This window comes from Sebastes umbrosus, chromosome 3 (genome assembly GCF_015220745.1).
Source record: "Sebastes umbrosus isolate fSebUmb1 chromosome 3, fSebUmb1.pri, whole genome shotgun sequence".
NCBI lineage: Eukaryota > Metazoa > Chordata > Actinopteri > Perciformes > Sebastidae > Sebastes > Sebastes umbrosus.
In genome coordinates this window covers 6046059-6069353 of record NC_051271.1, presented here as the reverse complement: position 1 = coordinate 6069353, position 23295 = coordinate 6046059, and the positions used below count along the sequence as shown (strand labels likewise).

Sequence of the window (23295 nt, the reverse complement as noted above, 5' to 3'; positions counted from 1 at the left end):
TAATCTTAGTTATTACTTTTCAGGGCACACCCTGGCTTATCCACTGGAAGGATCTGGTAGGAATAGCGATGGTATAGCGTCAGCGGTGGGCGTTGGGTTGGTGATGGAATCAAAGAAATACTTTTCTGAATTATCCTCCCTGCAATGAGTTTCCTGAAGTACCTTTTTCTCATCAGTGGCGTGATTATTGTAGGAAGTTGTAGAGGGTGTTCGCAGGCCCTAGAAGATGATTCAGAGATTGGGAGTCACATGAAAATAAATTAGTTTTCACATCAGGGATTGATGTCGTACATGACACATGCCGATGCTTCCGTGAGTTAACGTGAAGCCTCACATGCTTTGAAACAAACACAGCTGGTCATTTCTTTAAAAGTGCTAAATGTGAGATTGGGAGCATATATATTGCCTCTGCACGGCTCTCAACGTGGCAATGGCTGAGCTGGCGGCTCATAGCTAACAGAGCTAACAGTGCTAACACAGCTAACAGTGTTAACCTGAGGGTGGGTGCTACCAACACATTCTCATCCCGACTCATCACATACTGACGCTCTGTTAGACCCCTCGGCGTCACTTTTTGGTCGCAGTAAACACGTGATTAATGTGAATTAAACAAAAATACTTGCTGAGGTTCAGGCAATAAAACCACTATAGTTAGGTTTTGGAAAAAACAACATGGTTGGGCTTAACAGTACTACGTTTGTACAGTGAAAATGACACTGAACGTTGTGAACACGGGACATGAACGGACTTTCATGACTTTCTCTGAGTGTTTAATATTGATGCAGATTTACATCGTAGTTAATGGAAAGCCTGGTGCGTCTCATACCAACGCTAAACGGTGCCTTGTGCGTCGGAATCTAACACCGATGGCCGTGACAAAGCGTCGGTATTTGTCGCCCTGGGAATAAGAGCGGGCTGGTGCTATGCTTTCGTGACGGCGTGGTCGGTTGGGACGGCATCATCAGTTGAAACCACTGTATGAGCTAGCCAGTGGGGCACGCTCACATGCACTAAAAGCAAGTGCGACCGGCCCGGCTATGTCAACAAAGCACGGTGAAGCTCAGATTACAACAAACACAGTGACTTCATTCTCTGCTCAGGTAGACATTACTCCTCTATATCTTTACATAGCAAATAGTTGTTGTTTGCTGCTATATTAATGCTCTGGATATTGTATAGAGCACCTTTAAGGCCCTTTGATTGACAGTACTTTTCACAAGTACAAGTATTATTCAAAAAAATAACTTACAGAAATATCATCAACTGAGAAGACGCGATGACACTTTTAAAAAAAAATAAAGATTAAAAACTTGTACTTGTGAGGATTTTCTGCTCCGACCGTGACACTGGATGAAAAAACCAACAAACAACAATGACTCATCTTTCATGTGTGTGGGTTCATAAACTGACCTGACCTCTGCACAGTGGTAAAAAAAATATAAAGGGCACCAGCGGCATGCGGTGGGGCACCAGCGCGCAGACAGTTTTCTAGCATGTAGGGCACCCTAGAGGGCCTTGCATCACGTTATCTCCATATGTTTTCTCCCTGAGAAAAGAACTGCTGAACAGAAGGAGCCAGGCGTCATCAGAAAAAAAGAGAAAAAGATAAGAGAGAAGTAAACTCTATTTTAAATCGAGAAACAGTTGTTCAAGAGAGATGAGACACAGAGAGATGTAACCATGTTGTCTTATTCCCTTATTCTAATTCTATCTAATATGACTGTTTTCCTCTTAAATCACATACACAACATATCACGGACACATGCACACACTTTGATCCACGTACACGCATACAAGCCCAAATGTGCACACGCAAATACAGACACTGATGCAACAAAACAGCAACGACTGAAGCAGCACTCTGATAATTAGCTGTGGTGTGGACGCCTGGAGAAAGTGTTTGTGGACTGCAGATGAGACGAGAGGAGAGGTCGGCCCACAGTGAGGTGGCATCATGCCCCGAACAGACAGACAGCAGAAGAGTTTCTTCAAGGTTTGTCGTGACGCGTCAGGACACCGACACAGAGGTCAGGTAAGGAAGGAACACCAGACACAGCAGGTTGCAGCACCACTGCTGAGAAACAACGCACCAGTAGCTGTGATTTATTCAAAATAAGCTGTAATATATCAAGTTAGAGAAGTGGAATAGAAATTGAAAAATTCAATAAGACATTTGAAAAGTTCCTCAAAGCTTTTTTTTCTAAAGTTACACATAACGCTTGGCCAAATGATTAGAACAACCTCATTGCACAGCAGTTGATGAATTGCAGTGCTCTGAGTATATAAAGGGTTACAGCACTTGTAAAGGTTGCAAAGTGACCAACGCGCACACCAATACATACTGCATGTTACAACGAGGATGCACTGAACAGGTGCTGTGACAGTGTTTTTCAGTCAGACTGTAAACAAAAAGCTCTTTAACAGGATATCAGAAATGAGAAAGAGGCTCCTGGAAAAGTTAAAGCGGTCTCTGAATTGCCATCTGTAAAATATGTCCACCATCACCCCCATAAATGTCTGTCCTGCTGTCACCATCCAAATGCCAATTACATTTCTTAGATTTTTTTTCTTTAGATGGAAGCATGGAAATAAACATTAGCGGGTATAAACGGAACAATACCAGCTAGACACACGGTACTAATGTATTTTTGAAAGGTTCCTTCTCTTGTGAATGTGTTCTTCTGTAGTTCTGAAAGCCTATTTATTGTTATTTAACCAAGCTGATTTAATTTTGGACCAGCCCCTGTACTCATACTGGGGGACAGGTAATGCCTTTGAATTGCACAACAGATTTTTATTAAATGTATGAATGTGCTCTAGTCACAGGCAGAGGTCTATCCCAGCATACACTGGACTGAAGGCACATTGAATAGGCGGCTACTACATCACAGGGAGAGATCAGCAGGCTACCTCCGGGTCTAAAAAGTGAAGCCAATGCTGAAGTGCCTTAAACTGTGGGGGCGACTCCTCTGGTTGCAAAAAGAAGTCTGATTGTATAGAAGTCTATGAGAAAATGATCCAACCTCTCACTTGATTTATTACCTCAGTAAACATTGTAAACATGAGTTTATGGTCTCAATTACTAGTTTCAAGTCTTCTTCAATACAGCATGATGTTCATTTAGTAAATTATGGTCCCATTTAGAGTCAGATAGACCATAAAGCAGGGGATGCTTTAGGGCGTGGCTACCTTGTGATTGACAGGTCGCTACCACGGCGTTGTCCGGTCTGGGAGTTGTCCATGTTCTCGTCTTACATCTTTAACCCTTTCGCAGTGTGTTTTTAGTTCATTAAAGTTAATTATAATCTTTTTGGTTGCCTGAAAATGTCTTATTCAGTGTTCGACTGTACTTAGTTCCACCCACTCGTGTCCCTTCTGGTTGCAAAACAACAACATGGCGATGGCCAAAATGTCGAACTTGAGGCTTCAAACCAATGTGTGATGTCACGGTGACTACGTCCACTTCTTATATGAGAAAGATACAGGCAATCATACTTATTGTCACATGTTGACAAATCCACCTGATGACATGCTGTTTTATTATTTATTTCCTAAAAAAAACAACTGCCTAAATGTCACTATAGTCTGCCAGTAACTACAAGCTTCTTTTGTAAGCCTGTTTAATTATTAAATGTTGACAATAGTATATGTCTTTGATTAATGATTTTAAACTGATGGCGTGTTTCAGAAGTCTGCTCCAGAAAATGAACTTCTGTTTGTGATGTGAGAGACCTCAGCTGTAAAACATAGTTTAAATACAATGGATTTCCACATGCTCTACATCTGTGATTGGGTTTGACAGTAAGTTTTAATGCAGCACTGCCTCCCAAATTGGATTTCTGTTATTGGAGTTTTTCACAGGAGGTCTAAAAAGGAGTGTGATTTCTCTGGGGTCTAATTCACCACAAACATAAGTAACACCACCTTCACCAAATGTGCAAGCTCAGTTTATGGCAAAGGGAAGGGTTATCGCTTCAATCCATTCCTACTAATAGTTTTTAGAGGGGGGAAAACAATATTGATTTTGCAATGCTAGCATTTTTTTTCACATAAAACAGTGGGGTCTATGGGACCCCAAACAATGAGGAAGTAAATTCAATTGCAAGGGTTAAATCTAACTTAAAGTGTATTGACCGTGATTGGTCTCCATGCTATGTGGCCAATTCCAGCATTGCAAAGTGTGACTTTTTGAAGCAGTGGAGAGATTATTCTATATATCAGTATGCCTTTTGTTCTACAGCTGCCCTCGACCTAATATCTACATCGATTTCGCTCCATTTGCAAATACTTATCCCTCCCTGAAGGTGACATTTGTTCTGCTTATTTCCTCTACACCGTAAAGGCCAACAGTTGAGGGGAAACCGATTCTGCTCTTAGTGCTGACGGTCCATCGTTTCATTCAAATATACTGAAGTACTTTAAGCTTGATACCACAACTCGGCCCTTGAACTAAGGACATTACTTACAAGCATACAGAGTGCAGGTATTAATTGCTATAATTATCTCTCATCTCTTACAAAGTGGCTATGTTTATTGCTATCTTGCCAGTCGATTAGACTGTTGTCAGGCTATTAAATAGGTGTTATCAGTCGCTATAAGCCCCATAGATGTGGGTCAATAGGGACCTACTACACCCACTAGTAGGTTTTATCATCTTGTCCCCGAAAGAAGGTATAAAAAAGCACAACAGAGACATAAAGCGATCGTAGTTATTATGAGAAGAGCAGAAGGGGAAGTCATGTAGTGTGGTATAGACAGAGTGAAACTCCATAAGAGGTCGGGACCCAAAACACAATGTTTTTCCATAAACTTAACTAGGCATTTTTTTTTTGCCTAAACCTAAAGAAGTTGTAGTTCTGTTGCCTAAACCTAAAGAAGTTGTTGTAGTTTTGTTGCCTAAACCTTAAGAAGTTGTAATTTTGTTGCCTAAACCTAAAGAAATCGTAGTTTTATTGCCTAAACCTACAGAAGTTTTAGTTTTGTTGCCTAAACCTAAAGAAGTTGTAGTTTTTTTGCCTAAACTTAAAAAGTTGTAGTTTTATTGCCTAAACCTAAAGAAGTTGCTCTTTTATTGCCTGAACCTAAAGAAGTCGTAGTTTAACCCTAACCCGTAGTTTATTGCCTAAACCTAAAGAAGTTGCTGTTTTATTGCCTGAATCTAAAGAAGTCGTAGTTTAACCCTAACCTGTAGTTTATTGCCTAAACCTAAAGAAGTTGTAGTTTTGTTGCCTAAAGTTGTAGTTTTATTGCCTAAACCTAAAGAAGTTATAGTTCTGTTTCCTAAACCTAAAGGAGTTGTAGTTCTGTTTCCTAAAACCTAAAGAAGTTGTGGTTTTGTTGCCTAAACCTAAAGAAGTTGTAGTTTTGTTGCTTAAACCTAAAGAAGTTGTAGTTTTATTGCCTAAACTTAAAGAAGCCTTTTTGTTTGTGTTCAAAACGTGACGTTTCATTCAGTTTTACAAAATGTTAGAATGTGTTGCTTTCACTTTTACAACGTAGTAAGGCACTACTGACCAACATCTATAGTGCGTATAGTGACTGATAACGCCTATTTAATGGCCTGATAACAGTCGAATCAGATGATCTTGCTAAAGGTAGTCATTCTTATTATACTTCCTCTCTCTCTGTGCAGAAAATATAAAGGAGTTCTTTGTAACCTTTGATTTATTTCCACCGGCTGAATGTAGTGGCAAATTCATACACAATATTCAACAAGTCAACAGCCAACTGAGTGTAATGATTTTCAGTAAGTTTACTACATTGCAGATCTTGACTACATAAAAAAAGGGAAGGAAAGGATGAAAACTGAAAGTGCTATGCAATTTCAATACAGTGACCAACTCAGTTTCAAGTCTCCAGCTCTTCAAACAGCTTGTGTTTTGGTAAGATCAGCTTGCTCACGCACGCAGGCACAACAGTTCAGTCTTCCAGCGATTTGATACAAAAATAGACAAGAATGGGAAGTCTGAGAGGCAATATTTTTATTACATTTGTCGAAACTGGTCTATGAGCAGCACCGTTCCTGTCTGCCCACGCATAGAAGGGTTACATAAATGGTTTCAATGCTCCAGCCCACGCAGTGTTTTAGTGGGCAGTCCGCAAGTGAAAGAATTAGAAATGTATGTATTCTCTAAATGACCTATGCTTCTCACATTCAGCAAGAAAAGTTACAGCACTTGCAGCCAGCCTTCTGTAAACTCACTTCATGTGCTACTGTTTTGCATTAGTATTTTAAGATCGGTGCCAGTGCGGGGAGAAGTTGATGTTCATTTAGTGCAGCAAAAAGTTAAAATGTGGAGGCGGAGTTATTGTTTGTGCCCTATCTCATATTGGTCAATTTTGACTATTTAGTTACTATCAAACTATGACCACAATTTTTATTTAATTCAACCTCATCCAAGCAGTTTTAGATGCCTAACAAACTATCATTTTGTTACTTGAAAATACAGAATATATCCAGTTGAACGCAGTGAACATTATGCAAACACGTATAATATAGGCTTGTCTCGGTAGTCGGTGTTACCGGTGTCACATGGTGGTTGGGCACACACCGATTACATTACGTACCTACCGTCGTTTTGCTTTTTAGTTCATTGTGGTGTATCAGGGCCGTGTTATCAATATAAAGTCGGACGACGGATGCTACAAACTCACAGTGAATGCAGCTGCTCCATAGGGAGTCTCAGCTCAGAGTAGCAGGTGTCATATTTCACACACTGGATGAGAGAGAGTTGACAGACAAGATGATGCAAAGCGAAAAGTAAATGCTCCCATTTGGCAATATTACAGATTTAAACCCAATGATATAAGGGAACCATAATGTTAATGAGGCCATCGCTGTGCAGCCGGTGTACGTGACACATATTGAGCATCATCTTTTCTTGTAAAATGTCCGGTGTAATTGGTAACACCGGTGTTTTTACAAGTTTATTAACTGGTGGGAAAATGTCCTCACCGTCACATCCCTAGTATAAAATGAACATGCTGTGAGATTACAGGGATGGAGACAGGAAAATAAATGATTTTGGTCCTTGTCCAAGAAATCTAAAGCAGAGTCTGGCACCAGAAGGTGTAAACATGCAGTCTAAGAGAGAGAAAGCCCTACGACCTGCGATAAATGACTGGATTTATCCCATATGTGTCTGTCTAAGTCTGCACACTGTTCATTGTAAGAACGAGTCATATTTTAGCTTTCTCAATCCAAAACTGGCCGCAACCGTGAAACCGAGTCTGACTGAGCTCCAAACCTACAGCAGAAGCTGAAGCAGGAATTTACTAGCGGGGGATTAACATCTTTATCTTCGAATGTGTGTGTCTGTATGTGTGTGAGACAAAGATGTGACAAGCATATATAGAGAGATTATACACCTGGTTAATGAGCTTTCCCTACTAACCAATCAAGAAACGTTAGTTCTCTGCCTCTGTGCTCACCATATACCACGTAAACCATCGTTCTTACCTGCTGCTTCACTTCCCGTCCTCTCAACACCCACTTCACTCTCTGTGACTTAAGTTGTCTCTTTCTCTTCCTGCACCTGCAACACAATTCTCAAGATAAAATCCAATATATGGATTAAAAACAGCATACGTACCACAGTCACAGGTAAACCCAACCACACGGAATATTCACCCAGTGAAAGGAACCATCAAAAAATTAGAAAAAACACAGAGACATGCCAAACACCTTTATTTTCCAGTGTAAGAGGGAATAATTTAGTTTCTATTCAACTAGTTTATGATAGGAGCCGATAAAAAAAAACAACACACATAAAAGAAATCCCGCCATGCACTCTAGACTCAATATTGAGTCTATTGAGTCCTCCTCTTCAAGTATCTTCTCGACTCCTCTTCTCCTCACCTACCGCCTCTTCGCCATCCTCTGACCTCCTCTTCTGTCTTTTTTCACTTAATAAGGAAGCTGAGAGACAGGGGAGGATTAAAGGGAGTAGAGAGGAGGACAGGAGAGAAACAAAGAGGATAATAGGGAGAGAAGAAGAAAAGGATATAAATAAGGAAGTGCTTTTTTTGTGGCTTGTGTTGCACAAAAAAACATTTTTAGCAGAGAATACAAAAAAAAAGTAAAAACCTGTAGCTACTGATGATTATACCAAAACTCTCCATCAAAGTCACTAGTCAACAATCATCGGACTTTAATCCCCTACACTGAGCTGGCCACAATGCAATTTGGTTTGTGTGCGAAATATCTTGTGGCAATCGGGGATCCCCCCTACCTAGTGCTCCAGTTATGCTTCCGTTTTACAGACTCAATACGACATAAGGCGGCACAATTATGGCCAAAATGATAATCATGATTATTTTGATCAATATTGAGATCACGATTATTCATTGATTTTAAAGACAAATTATTTTTGATTGCAAATGCACATTTAAATTAACATTTTCACTTCAATGTTGTGCTTCATCCCACCATCAAAAATTCTAAATGTTATCCTTTTACTTTGTTATTGTTATCTATAGTGGTTATTTGCAAAAAAAAAGAAATCAAATAATTATAATAAATGATTGTATTTTTATTTAAAAATTTGCTTTTGATTATATATTAATACAAATCTAGGGATTAGTAGTTCTAATTATATGTTATTAAGCTGCTTAGAGCTAGTGTTAGGAAGTTAACAGGTCAAAATGCTTTCTCTTTTATATATTACTGTGAAAACATTTCCTTCAAACAACTGAATTCATTCTATTTTCCCACCAAAAACTACATTTTACAAGATTACATTTGAACGCATCATGATAAGGTTACAATTTACCATCATCTCATACTCGTTTTACTGAGTAGAGCTTGAACACACCATAAGCACCATAATGGAGCTGTATAGCGTGTAGCTCCGACCACTGTGATTACTCTGAGAAGAGCAACCAATGCTGAGGTTCCTCAAACCTGCATTCTATCTAATAACCAGCAGGGGGCAACTTATCTGGTTGCAAAAAGACGTCTGATTGTATAGAAGTCTATGAGAAGATGACCCTACTTCTCACTTGATTTATTACCTCTGTAATAAATCAAGAAGTAACATGAGTTTATGGTCTCAATCACAAGTTTCAAGTCTACTTCAATACAGCATGATGTTCATTTAGTAAATTTGGTCCCATTTACAGTCAAATAGGCCATAATGCAGGATATGCTTTGGGGCGTGGCTACCTTGTGATTGACAGGTCGCTTCCACGGTGTTGTCCGGTAGGGATGTTGTCCGTGTCTTACAACTTTAACCCTTTCACAGTGTTTTCGGTTCATGAAAGTTAATTATAACCTTTTTGGTCGCCTAAAAATGTCTTATTCTCCACCCTCTCGTGTCACTTTTGTTTGCAAAAAATCAAGATGGCTATGGCCAAAATGTCAAACTCGAGGCTTCAAAATGACCGTCCACAAACCAATGGGTGATGTCATGGTGACCAGGTCCAATATAAGAGGAAACACCACAACAATATTCTTCTGTGTTCATATTTGTGAATAAATGTTTTGCAGTTTGAATAAGGTTTTAAAAGACATTTTTAGTGACAACTGCAAGTGAGATTACTTTTTTAAAGATTTTTCCAGAGACCCCCTAAAACACTGAATTTGGTCCCATTTCAAGCCACAGGTTACAACAGGGTCAAAGCCCCCATGATAGTAAATTCTCTGCCCTGGTGAAGTGCCCCCAACATCATGAATCCCTTCCAGCTCCAGTGGTGAGTTTCTGCAGCTGGAGGTGTGCTGTAATATCTTACAGCTGCTCCAGAGGCGATGAATTGGACCCAGACTCTGAGGACTTGTGGAGTGTTTTCTGTCGCACATTAAATCTTTTTTATGTAGTGGCGACCTTTAGCACAAAGTGGGACCAAATTGCTGCTGTTCTGGCTCACTAAGCTGAAGGGCTTTAGTGTCCAAACACATCCCTTATATGATGACGTACAGAAAACATCCATGATAGAGCCATGATTTCTAATACTCAGCATAAAGAAGAGAAGACGTGTGAATATTCTTTATATACTGAGTGTACCGCAACAAAGTCAGACTGCAAATCTCTGTTGAAGTTTTAGCTGTCGGATCGGCCTCTAGAGAAAGAGCCTTGGCGCCGTGGCTTGTACATTTTGAAGGGAGTGTTTCCAATCGAACAGCTGTCTGAGGATCAATGAAATAATGGGAATGGATGGATCCGGCTTTGGCCTGGACTTTTTGCACTGTGTCTGCAATAACTTTGCAGCGATTTTATGTCAACTTCAGTGATTTTAAGATTCATTGTATATTGTGTTTGAATAACTGTTGAGTAAGCTGGATGAAACTTGTGCGAGCATCTGTACGGTGGTGCTATGCGGTTGCTATAGTTACCTGTAGGGGTATCCGTGGTACTTGGACCTGAAAATGGAGAGCAGGAAGCTGAAGAAAAACACCACCAGGCCAAGGCCAACCAGGCAGATGACTGCAAAAAGAAACACACATTCAGACTGTCATTAAAGGAGCAATATGTAGCACTGACAGTTAGCGTTTAAAATGAGTAACAGCAGTCCAAACTCAAGACGCTGGAGCCGTGGCTCGTTTGCTCATCCGGTATGACTGATAGCAGCACACGTTTTCGCAGTTTTAGGGTTACGTTCTATACACGACCGCGTTAGCCTCTAGCCTGTAGTCACAATCACTTCACCGGCTGTGTGTCTCAAATACTCGCTGCCTTGATAACCCAGCTGCAGATGTACCGATGTACAGATGCTTTTCAGGTCGGGTAGAATCTAACGTTACATTATCTCTGTTGATCCAGTTTGTTTGCTTGCTTCCAAGGCTACAGAAGGCTGTGTTTGCGTGCCAATTTGTTTCATACGTGGCAACGGGGTGTTGAAATACACCCAAAACAAAAAGAGACGTTCTGGACAGCAATGGAAATTTCGAAGGAGAACATACTGGCTGTAGCATTGTTGTCAGACTGGTATTTCAATTTAGCATGTTTCCTTAATCTCTGATGACATATCATGGTAATTTTATGATTAATTACAGTGAAAATATATTACATATTGGTGCTTAAGTTATTTAAAACATTAAATGAAGAAACTACAACATGATCTCTAAAACGTTATGTAACGTAAAAGTTACCACAACTACACTTGATGCTTTTGAGTTTCTATAATTCCCAACTTTTCGCAGGTCCTGTAGACACCCTGATATATGCGTAATAATTATTAGACAATGGCCTGTGGAAATATTTGATTCCTGGCTAAAGGCAACCATTTAAATCATTTCACGCACATTATAAGCGCTGATGCAACTCTGTTTGATCTCTGTTCAAATTGAATGTGCTTGCAGGGTTTAGACATGGTACACACTGAAAGCATCCTCTTCTCTTCATGCTGCTGGTTGACACACACAAACACACACACACACAAGCACCTACACAGACCTACATACACACAGCCAAATGATGAGAAAATTAATATTTGACATTCCCTAAAATGCCGGTAGAGAGGATGTCTATAAGACATTACCTGGGGCTCTTCATCATGCCAAAAACTTTGAGCTTTATTTGGACTATCCCTCAACGTATGTGCTACGGCCGCTTTCTCATCATCAACCCCGCTGTGCTGCAGGAAATTGTGTTTGCAACTATTATCATCTTATTTCCTCAGTGGCTATTCTAAAGTGAAATATACATAAGCATGATCTTTAATCTGCGGGGGGAATTGTGAGCGTCTGCGTGTGTGGGTGTACGAGTGTGTGCACACACACCCTCGTGTAGCGGCTAATCCTTGAGAGGCACTGTGTTAAATTAAACTGTCACCACCGACTGATATTGTTAATCAGGGATTAGGATGAGGACCTCTCCTGGAGACTAAATAGTGAGATATGTGCTTCGTCTCACTGTGTGTGTGTGTGTGTGTGTGAAGTTATGTGTGTAAGTGAGAGAGAGAGAGAAAGAGAGAGAGAGAGAGAGGAGGCAACGTCAGAACAAAAGATTTGGCTTGGAAAATGTATGACAGATTCTCAGTGTAAATTTGAGTGTATGTGCTGTCATTCATCTTCAGGGCTCCAATGGTTTGCGTGTTCCGTGTGTGTGTGTGTGTGTGTGTGTGTGTGTGTGTGTGTGTGTTGTTCTGTGATCTGTATCGCATATGTGTGTAGGACTACATTTGCTGTCATTGCTCAGTGTCAGCTCCAACATGGCTGCTCTCCTTTCTTTCTTTCACTTTATACGCAAATCATACATTTACAATTCAACATAAGAATCATCGTACACACACACACACACACACATAATCCTCAGGGGCTGTATTGTGCTGTGTGTGTGAGAGAGAGAGAGAGAGAGAGAGAGAGAGAGAGAGAGAGAAAGAGAGAGAGGCAGCAATTGATATGACATTCAAGTCCTAATGCATCAACCACAGGCACACACACACTTAACATACACAAACACACGGGAGGCCACTCAGCAATCAGTGTGTGTATGTGTGTGTGTGTGTGTGTGTGCGCTTCCTTCTACTTCTATTCTTGTGAGGACCAAAGGGCATCAGCTTCAAGGGTAAATTGTTTGAAACATTTCATCATTCTTCACTTTGAATAATTTTTTTTTTGAGAGGTGAGAGGACAAACCTGGGGGTTAAAACAAGGTTACACTGATGACTAATTCAAGACGATGTCCTGGCAAGTATTGTAATATAACGCTGTGTGTGTGTGTTTGACATTGACTGAGTGACTTGATTGAGAGCACTGCAGGCTTGAGAGTGCGTCTCCAGGGAGAGCCCTTATGGCCCCGTGTTCCCTGAGTTGCCTCGTCTACGTATGCGCCTGCAGGTACGTGAGCGACAGAACGTCTGTGTATCTTCATTTAGTGGGATGTATTTCCCATAGCTCATCAGTTATGACTGAGAGGGATCTTAGTATGCTTCCATGGATAATGACACACACACACACAAACACACACGCACTAAGCATGCTAATGGAAGTGATTTATGACCTTGGCGAAATGACAAGTTGTTTAAGCTGAATGATTTCCCTCAATGACAAAGGTGGTAATCCCTCTTATGACTGTATGACTTGGCTCAGTTCAAATCATGATATATTGGCATTGTAGAAATAAATGCACCTTTTACCCGGCACGAGGGAGCCAATAAACATATTAAGTTAAGCCTACCTCATTAGGAGGACAAATATGAATAGATATTAGGATGCTAAATGGTTCTCCACAGTTTATTCTTTGATTAGCAGCCGGCTTCAAGAGACATTAACTGACTCAGCCTCTGGATACAAACCATCCACAGTTGTTTCATTATTCTTATGCCAAACTGCAACAGAAAAGCCGGCTGCCTTTTTTTTGTTTGGATTGTTAATGTTGCCCAAATACATGTGAGTCAGAGCTTGTAGGTAAATGTTTAATGGTCTTGAGTTCTTGGTTTCTTTATCATTCCAACCATGTAACAAAAACAAACACACTAGTAACATACTAGTATCAAGTGTAGCACATGTACATGTGCAGGCTGTGAAAACTAATTCACCTTCTTTAGCTCTCTCAATGAAAGACGACTAATGAAGAAATATCTGAACTTTGATAGCAAACTGTGTTTTCACTTTGTTATTTTATATAAATTTTTTAAAACATGTCAACATCAATTTTTTTACACGTTGGTTCTTCATTTATCTTGCACGGCAGCTGGATTCTCAAGATGTCACGAGATCATGCGAGGATAGTGGAAACACATATCACATGAAAACCCATCTTGTCAGGTTTCAATGCATTTGTGTTAGGGATGTGACGGTGAGGACATTTTCCCACCGGTTAATAAACGTGTGACAACACTGAGGCGGCTGTGGCTCAGAGGGTAGAGCAGGTTTTCCACCAATCAGAAGGTCGTGGTTCGATCCCCGACTGCTCCGGGTCACATGTCGATGTGTCCTTGAGCAAGACACTTAACCCCAAATTGCTCCCGAAAGCATAGCCATCGGTGTGTGAATGAGTATTTAGATTAGATCCTGATGGGCAAAGTTGGCACCTTAGCAGCCTCTGCCATCAGTGTATGAATGAATGGGTGAATGCTGACATGTAGTGTAAAGCGCTTTGAGTGGTCAGAAGACTAGAAAAGTGCAAAAGTCCATTTACCATTTACCGGTGTTACCGATAACAACGGCTATTTTACAGGAAAATATGACGGTCAATAAGTGTAGCGCGTTTACTTTGATCTTTACCGTTAGGTGGCCGTGTGTCTGGCCTCTCCGGTCATGCTTTCGCTGCAGGGCCGCAGGGGTCTACCTGGCGTTTTATATAATTTTGCCGTTTCCATACAGCTTTTCTAATGCTATCCTTCAAAATGCGAATAAAAATATATCAATGGAAACACGTCTATTGTCCTATGAGGAGCTACTGGCAGCTACGGAAGCAGCTTAGGTGTGTGAGGTGACGACACGGAGAGACGACCTTCTGAAGAGGTTAGCGTAGATGCATCCGTTATATCAGAACTGGAGAGAACTTCCTCATTGAAAAAAAAGTAAAGAATTTTCTCGATGAAAAAGATCTTTTCCCTCTTCTCCTGACTGGCTTCAAGTTTGATTGAGAGATAGTTCATCCAATCACCTGCCAAGTATTTTTTGAAAGTGCCTTTTCGAAACAGTTTCCAATGACGGCCTCTCAAATGGTTCTGTGTAACAAACCATCCGGCGGGTCAGGTTCGTTCTTCATGGGTCTGTGAGAGAATAGATATTCTGCAGTATGATAAAATTAGGAGCTAAATAAAAAGATGCTTTAAGTCTTTGCAATTTGAGGTCATGTCCTATAGTTGGCTGGATTTCATTTTGACTCCTATAAGTTTCCAGCGTCTTGAAATCCGGTACTGCTATACAGTTAGATGGTAATTTTTGGGTTAGGGCCTTGCTTTAAAGTCGTCTACTGTATTTTTTTCCTGACTCTTCATTTTCTCTTTCCCACTCTGTTCTCCCCCTCCTTGATGTTTCACTCTTATTCACTTTCACCTTCCTTCTGTCTATCTCAATCCCCCCCACATCCACTGATATTGCATATGTAGTGATTTTGTAACTCCATTTACTACTTCAGTAACTCCCTTGCTGTGTGTCTGTGTGTGTGTGTGTGTGTGTGTGTGTGTGTGTGTGTGTGCTGTGATTTCTGGTGCAGATGCCCATGGAAGCTGCAGATAACTTCCCGTAGCTGCACTCAGCAGTATGGAAGCTATATGCCATGGATTTAACACCCACATTCAGTGATTACACTACCATTCAAGTCTAATCCTCTCTCTATTACTGACAGACGACTATTCGCCATGCTGCTTTATAATGCACTTATTTAATTTGTGTGTCCATATGTGCGTGTGTGTGTGTGTGTCAACCCAATGACAGCAGTGTGTGGGATATAAAACTGTTTATTCTATGCAAGCTTGTTTCTGGATATTGTGTGTGTGCTTTACGTAACAGGTTTCTGTAAGCATTAGTCTGCTTGCGCTGCGGTAAAAAATGTAATCTGCACGATGTCTTTGCTTCAGTTTATTGAAATTACCAGGTGGAAAGCACACAAAGAAAGAGGTTAAATTAAAGTAAATGATACAATAGAAAAATACAAGTTTCTGCACACGAGAAGAGAAGAGAAGGGCGAGAGAGAAGGAGCGAGATGGAGAATGAAAGGATGAACAGAGACCTGCTGGAAATGATGGAGCAGAGAGAGAATTGATAGATGAGTTGTCTGTGCTGTACACGTGATATGTCACCCTTACACAGGTGACAATTATGTGAGCGCATATGCATTTGTGTCTGTGTGTAGATGTGTGTGTGTGTTCAGTCTGATACTGAGAAACAAGTCTTGAGGTAGTTATAAAGTCATTATCATTTTAATTGCCAAGCTTTAACATCTCAAGGAGAACTCATGGGTAAAGTAGAACAAAAAGTTGATAATCTTGCCTTTAGATTTTTTTTTTTTTTTTTAGTGTGTGTGAGTGAGTATGTGCGGCCTCACAGATGCAATTGCAGAGCTTCTGGAGTTTCTTTTTCATCACACCCACTCTAATTAAAATCCACTTGTGTGTAACTGTGTCTCTGTGTCTCTGTGTTTGAGGTAATTATCAGTACGGGCCATCTAATATCTAACTCCCCTTCTCATAATCTGGAGATTATGCAGAAACGCTGCATGGGCGGCAAAGGAAAAAAGGTCATTAGTGCGGTTAAGTGACCGCCTCCCATTTTGAAATGATGAAGTGCGTTACATGCTCAACACTTCCAGACCGGACTCATCAGGAGGTGTCGGGGACCGTCCGCCCTTCAATCAAGAGATGTGTCAATAAAAATGACCCGTCAATGGTCGTACACGTAGCATTTTAAAGCTGTTCTCAGTAATGTCCACTTCAGTGTCTTGTAATTTTATGTATTCAAATCCACAACACGAGGCCACTGGTGATCACACTTCCCTCAACTGTCATTTTTTTGCCAGTAATTTTGAACCTCTCAGCATCGGAGAGGATGAATTTCACAGAAGCTCCACGACAGCTTTGACATCAATTAATAATCCCCTCTGCGCCCTCCATGCTCTATTTTACATTGTATGCCACCTGCTCAGACTTTTGAGCGGAGCGGCTTGACTGCTTTAAGGAAGGAACTACGTGTTACTGTAAAGCATAACCACAAAAACACCAAGGGCTACTGGTAGGTACAAGTACAAACATCCTCCTCCTTGCTAATGGAGGTAACACGGCTTCTGGAATATCTAGTCTTAATTATCAAAGACTTCCAGTAACTAAGCTATTCATAATTTATTCAACCGCCCCGGCTAGAACCTTAAATCAACATTTCTACAGTTCAGGAGTCCCATTATTTTTGATTAACTTGTCAAAGTTAACTTGACGTGTTAACGCAAATTAGTTTTAACTCATTTCTTCAATGCATTAACGCAACTTGTGGTTTTCAGATTGTAGCGGGCTCAGTTTTAGGATACTGGCATCATATGTAACTAGAAAACCTAAGGAATCCATTGGTGGCAGCTTGATACTAGCTTGTCGCAAAGGAGGCTAAATAACCCTCCAAAGTTGTGCTAAATTTGGCAAAACAAAAACGGTCATGGCCATATTCAAAGGGGTCCATTGCCCTCTGACCTCAAGATATGTGAATGAAAATGGGTTCTATGGGTACCCACGAGTCTCCCCTTTACAGACATGCCCACTTTATGATAATCACATGCAGTTTGGGGCAAGTTATAGTCAAGTCAGCACACTGACACACTGACAGCTGTTGTTGCCTGTTGGGCTGCAGTTTGCCATGTTATGATTTGAGCATATTTTTTATGCTAAATGCAGTACCTCTGAGGGTTTCTGGACAATATTTGTCATTGTTTTGTGTTGTTTATTGATTTCCAATACTAAATATATATATATATATGTATATACATTTGTATAAAACAAGTATATTTGTCCACTCCTATGTTGTATTAAATACTTGACAAATCTCCCTTCAAGGTACATTTTGAACAGATAACAAATGTGCAATTAATCACGATTAAATATTTGATTTGATTGACAGCCCTAATAAGAGCAGAAAAGGGTGGGCTTGGGCGCACAAAGCTCCAGAAACATTCTATGCCCAGAAAAACACTGGCCTAGAAGTTTGATTGTCATCTGAGATTCACCTTCAGTGTAATCAGCGAAGTGCAAATCTACCACTTACTGTTCCTGTGGTTGATTGTGCATTGTGCTGGACTGACTAAGCCTTCGCAAGAGGGTCAGATTTGCATAGAAAATTCTCCACCTCTCAAGAGCAGGTGCAAAGCTAAAAACTATGGGTGGCAGAGCCTTCTGCTGCAGTGCCCCCCCGACTAAGGAATGCTCTGCCTGAATACCTTAATATCGTTCATGAACATAGAACAGGTGAGGACTGAGACATTACTGCACAATCCAGTCTCCTGAGTTTTAAGAAATTCCTTAAAACATGCTTTTAACAACACCTGTTAAATAACTTGTCAGCTACCACTGCCTGTGCCAGCAATGTTTAACGAGTTTGATGAGTCATTTACAAATGTGAATTTGACTGCTGGTACTGTGGGAATATATAGGGAGATATCAGACATATCGATTACATCTTCCACCCGCTATGGTATGTGTGATATGTGGACTCTACGGTGGTGGTCCACTACCAGTTGAGATGATTTGTATTTTTCATTCCTTCTGGTCATGATTTTGTGTCATTCCATTTATTTAGCATTATAGTTGCATTTATTTTACTTTGTAATTAAAGTAGTTAAATAATGTTTTAAGTATAATGTTCCCAACAATGTTCCCAACAGCATCAATTTCAATTTTGTAACAGTCATATAAATGATTTTCTTTCCATGATTCAGCTGAAGTGCAGCTTTGAATGTTTCAGAATCTCTGTCCTTCATTAATAAACAGCCTATTTAGACATCAGGCATTACAAAAATTTGAGTCCTTGATTTCTGATTTTCTGAGCTGAGCTCTGCCTTAAAGCGCTCTTTCACTTGCAAATTGTGGCTAGATTGTGATTGCATTGTTAGATGTTGCTGTAGTAAATCAGATGTTAATTTCAAACAGATTGTAAGTGCAAAAGTTTTGGGGATTTGTTGCCGTTTATTGGATGGATCATGGACAGACCCAGCTGGATCATCAAAACAAAATGAGAAGCTGGGCTCTAAATGCAGTCAGTTTGAGAGCACGCGATAACCAACTTTTAATTGTCTCAAGATTAACTTGACTAATTACAAGCAAACCAAATCATTTTATTGACGAGCTAAATCAGGTTAATTGTGACAACGCCTCATAAATCTACCTGCTAGTCAAAGTGGATCAACCATAAAGCATCCACCAGGCATATCTATATACTGCAGTTGTGTATTCAGAGGCAGTTACGGGGGCAGGTCATCAGGGTCATCTCAGTGATTAACTGGAAAGTGAAACAAGTGCTTCTCATTTTTGAAGCTGCTCCAGCTAATTGACAGTTATGCAAATACACGTCATACTAATGGGTCATTTACGCATGGTGAGTGCGAGTATGTGAGTGCAGGAGTCTACCATCTCAATCTTACTCTACAGCACTGCTGTTACATACAGCACTCTGTTTTTACCATTTGAATACTGAGTCTGTTTCTTAATAGTCCCATATACATATAAATACACTCAGGGTGCTTTCACATCAGGGACCCGGGCCCGGATCCGAGTACACTTGACCCCAAAGTCCAGTTTGTTTGCTTCGTACCGTACTCGGGAGCGGTTTGTTGATGTATTCGAGTCCACTTAAAAGGGTGGTCTGGAGTACGGTTCATGTGTACTTGGGTATGGTTCACATGAGTTGTGAAAGCCAACTATACCGAAACATAGAAGTGGACTGCTATTTAACGGAAGTAACGCTGCCAGTCTCCTCTGAAATCTTAACATGCTCGCAGCATGCGCCGATCTCACCCTCTGCACTGCACGGCCGTGGGTGATAAAGCAGGAAGGCAGGCGAGAGGTTCCTTAAAATATGGACAATAGTAGGCATTAGGGTTGAGCAATGTTTGTTATTTTATTTCACTAATTTGCTAATGGTCTGCCACTGAAGAAAGAGAGACGCTCAGCTGCTCAGTGGGCAGAGAGAGAGAGAGAGACAGCGGGGGGGAACAGAGTGTAGAGCCGGCACATTTTCATCAAACTCTGTGAAATAAGAGTTTATTTCGACCAAACCAGAGTTGGTGATCGTTGGAAAGACTAATCAAGATGGATGAGTTTTATTTCATTTCTGACCAGTTTGAATGAAGTGTGGTTTACGATCCTCTACCGCTAGAACAGCTGATCTCAACATAAACAAATACACGTGGATGATGACGCAAGTGTACCCGGGTACGGAACAACTTTACTAATGTGAAAGTGGAGTGGCGGTGGAGTGAAAACAACATTTGATAGGATAGCCCTAATGGCTCTGTCCGATCCACTTTGTTTGTTTCCTATTTACAAAGCCAGGGCTGCGTATCAACACTGTTTTTTTATTCAGCGCACACATAACGGACAGATCGGACTGTGAGGAGATCGCTTAGTTTGACAAAAAGTGTATTAGATTAGAATGACACACTCCACCTTTAAATAGGCATATGTGTTATTATCATTAAGAATGAAAATACAGAATTTTTGCAACCCTGTCCGTCAGAATGATTCGTACATGTTCTCACACTCACTTATTCATTCTCGCTCACGTTTATTTGTGTGTCAGGTGAGGGAAGACATAGAGAGATCACAACTGAAACAAAAAGTGATTGATTTCTGACCAAGTTTGTGTACCCACAAAGAAAATGCATCTTGTAATGTGCTTAAATCATCTTCCAGTGCGCCTACTGGTCTAACGTTAAAGTGTAAATTACAGATTGCTCAAGAAATAGGACATGTATTCCGAGAAAACACAGGCTAGTGAGCACAAAGCATAAGGGGAGACTCAAAAAAAGACATTTATCCTATCCAGTGTAGCCTGGAGTGGTTGGGAAGCCCAGTAATGAAATGTTATTTTCTGGTGATAGAGAGTAGAAGCAAAGGGCCTCGCAAAGAAATAATTGATTATGAAGTTGGTGAGTGTAGCCCAATCGTAAAGACGGAAATCCCCTCAGCACTCACGGTAAGTCTGACAGATAAGATCCTGAGCGGAAAAAGAATTTCCCTGATGTTGCAGTCAGAGTATGGTCTTTTCTAAGAAATCAAGGAGGAACTGTAAACAGCAGCCTGGAGATTTTTCTGTAAATACCTGAACTTGTGGCTTGCCTTCGACTACAGGAAATGTTAATTAGTTAACACATTTATATCTAAACAAAATCTGTGGATGAATGTGTATGTAACTCATTAAAATGTGTGTAGGGTTTTCTCGTGTCGCATTTAATTTTTGCGATTAATTTGAAATAATTAAAAAAAATGCTATTAATGCAGCAGCGTTTTGTTTTTCTTCCTGTTGCGGCTGACGTATGTGACAACTGGGCCGTCAAGCTAAACCATCCTGGCTAAAGATGGATAAGGACAATGATGATGAGTTTTAGGTGGCCTTTCTAGCCTTCAGACTACTCAAAGTGCTTTACACTACATGCCAACATCTATCCATTCACACACACATACATTCATACAGTGATGGCAGAGGCTGCCATACAAGGTGCGAACTTGCCCATCGGGATCTAATCTAAAAACTCATTCACAAACCATTTGGGGTTCAGTATCTTACCCAAAGACATTTTGACATGCGGACTAGAGGATCGAACCACCGATCATCAGATTAGTGGACGACCCGCTCTACCTCCTGAGCGTCAGGTGAGAAGGTACGTTAATTAATGCTTTGGCTAAACTCTGCCGCCAAATTAACACAGTAAAAGACGATAGACTGAGAGAATTCATTGAAATTGCATTGCATCTTATAATCAACCCTTGAGAGGAACCATCAAGAGTACACACTTCGTATGAAGGCGAGAGGACACGGAGGATGAACATGCTTGAGCAAGCAAATGACGTCGCTCTCACAGGGGATCACTGGACTTCTGTGAGCAATGACAACTACTTGGGCGTCACAGCGCACTTCACTGAATGGAATCTGCAATGGTTTACGCCAACTGTGAGTAAACCAGAAGAGCGACACTATTTGCTGATATAATTTCCCTTAATAATGTAAACAGACTGGTCTGTCTCAGTAACTGGCTGAATGGAAAGGACTAGGCCCAATTGTTTCTATGGAGTGAAAAAGATTCAGCACACTGAACTCTCAGTTTTAATCATTTATATTAGTTGTAATTCTAAGCTGGTATTTAATTTTAATGACGTTGATGGTTTTGAAATTAAAATTCAACTAGCACTTTAACATAAAGGCCTGGGTTTTCTTATTATTTCTGTTATGTGCATATAAGAAATATGACTTTCAAGCTGGCAGTTAATTTTGATGGCCTTGATGGTTTTATTGGAAATCTTAAGCAGGAGAGGATCTGTGATCAAAGTTAAAAAAGATGCTAATGAATACCTGCATTTCAATATTCTTCCTTTGTGTTGATTCTACATTCATTCCGTGATTTTACATTTAAATATCCATTATTACAAGCTTCAGTCTTAAGAAGAAAAAAAAAACAATTGATTGTGATTAATCACAGCAAATTGTGCAATTGATTAATTAAGTTCTTTTAATCAATCGACAGCCCTAGATCTTCTCCGTTATAAATTACAAGACATCTTATGAGAATTAATACTTTACTAGGATGTGTGTTTCTTCTAAAATAATTTGAACCTCTCCAGCAACAGTGCTGCACCTCTTGAAACACATATTTTGATGCATACACATTGGGTGCTGCAAGGATAAATTACCTACCTGGTAGTTACAAGGTGGCTCTAACATCTTTGCCACTCAGCTTAAACACACACACACACACCTTGCTTTCACTCCTGACAATTGCTTCACTCAGAACGCTCCAAAATTGAGAAACTGGAGCTTGAAAGGGGAAAGAACAGGGACAATAAGAATGAAAAAAAAAGAAGCTGAAAACAATATTCACTACTTACTTCTCCTCTTTCCAACGTCTCCCTTGGAGGTGGCAGCCTCATTTAGCAGCACCATCCCCATGGTGATTGCAGCATCTGGGACAAGGTTGTCAAGGAAACAACACACTTGCATAGAGGGGAGAGAGAAGCTGGAAGTACACACTGCCCCGGGAAGAACTGCCGGACACACATTATGCACTTACAGATATGCACATGTTTGCATAGTAGGAGCACTCAAACAACTTAGCAAGAACATCAGTCACTGGTACTGTGACAGCACAAAGTATATATAAAAGGTGTGGACACAATAACATGAACAAAAACTCCGAACAAATCCAGTACAATAGCTTTACAATAAATACTATGTAATTAAAGGTCACAACCGTCATGTTTTGTTGAGATTGTGTGAGAGGCGTCAATTAAACTGCTAATATTGAGGGACATACTGGTGTGTTGCAATACTGTACATTATATGCTGGGATAGAAAACTAACATTAAAACAGGAGAGACTTTGCTGAAAGGTCATTCTCTCTTGTCCTATTTTTCCTAATATAGTTTTATAAAAAGGAGAAAAGGTGTTTTCCAAAGAATCACAAAGTATTGTGCTATTTTTTTTCCAAGATAGGTCAAGAGATCACATGGCAACATGTGGCAACACAAAGCTAAATCACCCTTTTTTTCTACTATTGAATTGAATCTGCAGCGGTGCATTATGATGTTTTTCTTCCAAGGGTCCTTATCCTTAGATGGTAAACATCATAATGGATGCCCAATTCAATGTTTTTTTTTAATTTGTAAAGCCCACACAGTGTGGTGATGTCAAGTCCAATCTCCACAACATAATAGACTGAC

General features: G+C 40.3%; 1 protein-coding gene across 1 annotated transcript in view; it reads right to left on the bottom strand.

Annotated features, from left to right (window-relative positions):
- Positions 1 to 7670: 7670 nt before the first annotated feature.
- tusc3 (tumor suppressor candidate 3) overlaps positions 7671 to 23295 on the bottom strand; it is an 85851-nt gene continuing 70226 nt past the window's right edge. The window contains exons 8-10 of the mRNA XM_037765095.1: positions 22465 to 22539; positions 10331 to 10421; positions 7671 to 7918 (exon numbers count right to left, since the gene is read on the bottom strand). Coding sequence (XP_037621023.1) covers positions 7903 to 7918; positions 10331 to 10421; positions 22465 to 22539 — 182 coding nt within the window. The 3' untranslated portion in view covers positions 7671 to 7902. The remainder of the gene's footprint in view (positions 7919 to 10330; positions 10422 to 22464; positions 22540 to 23295) is intronic.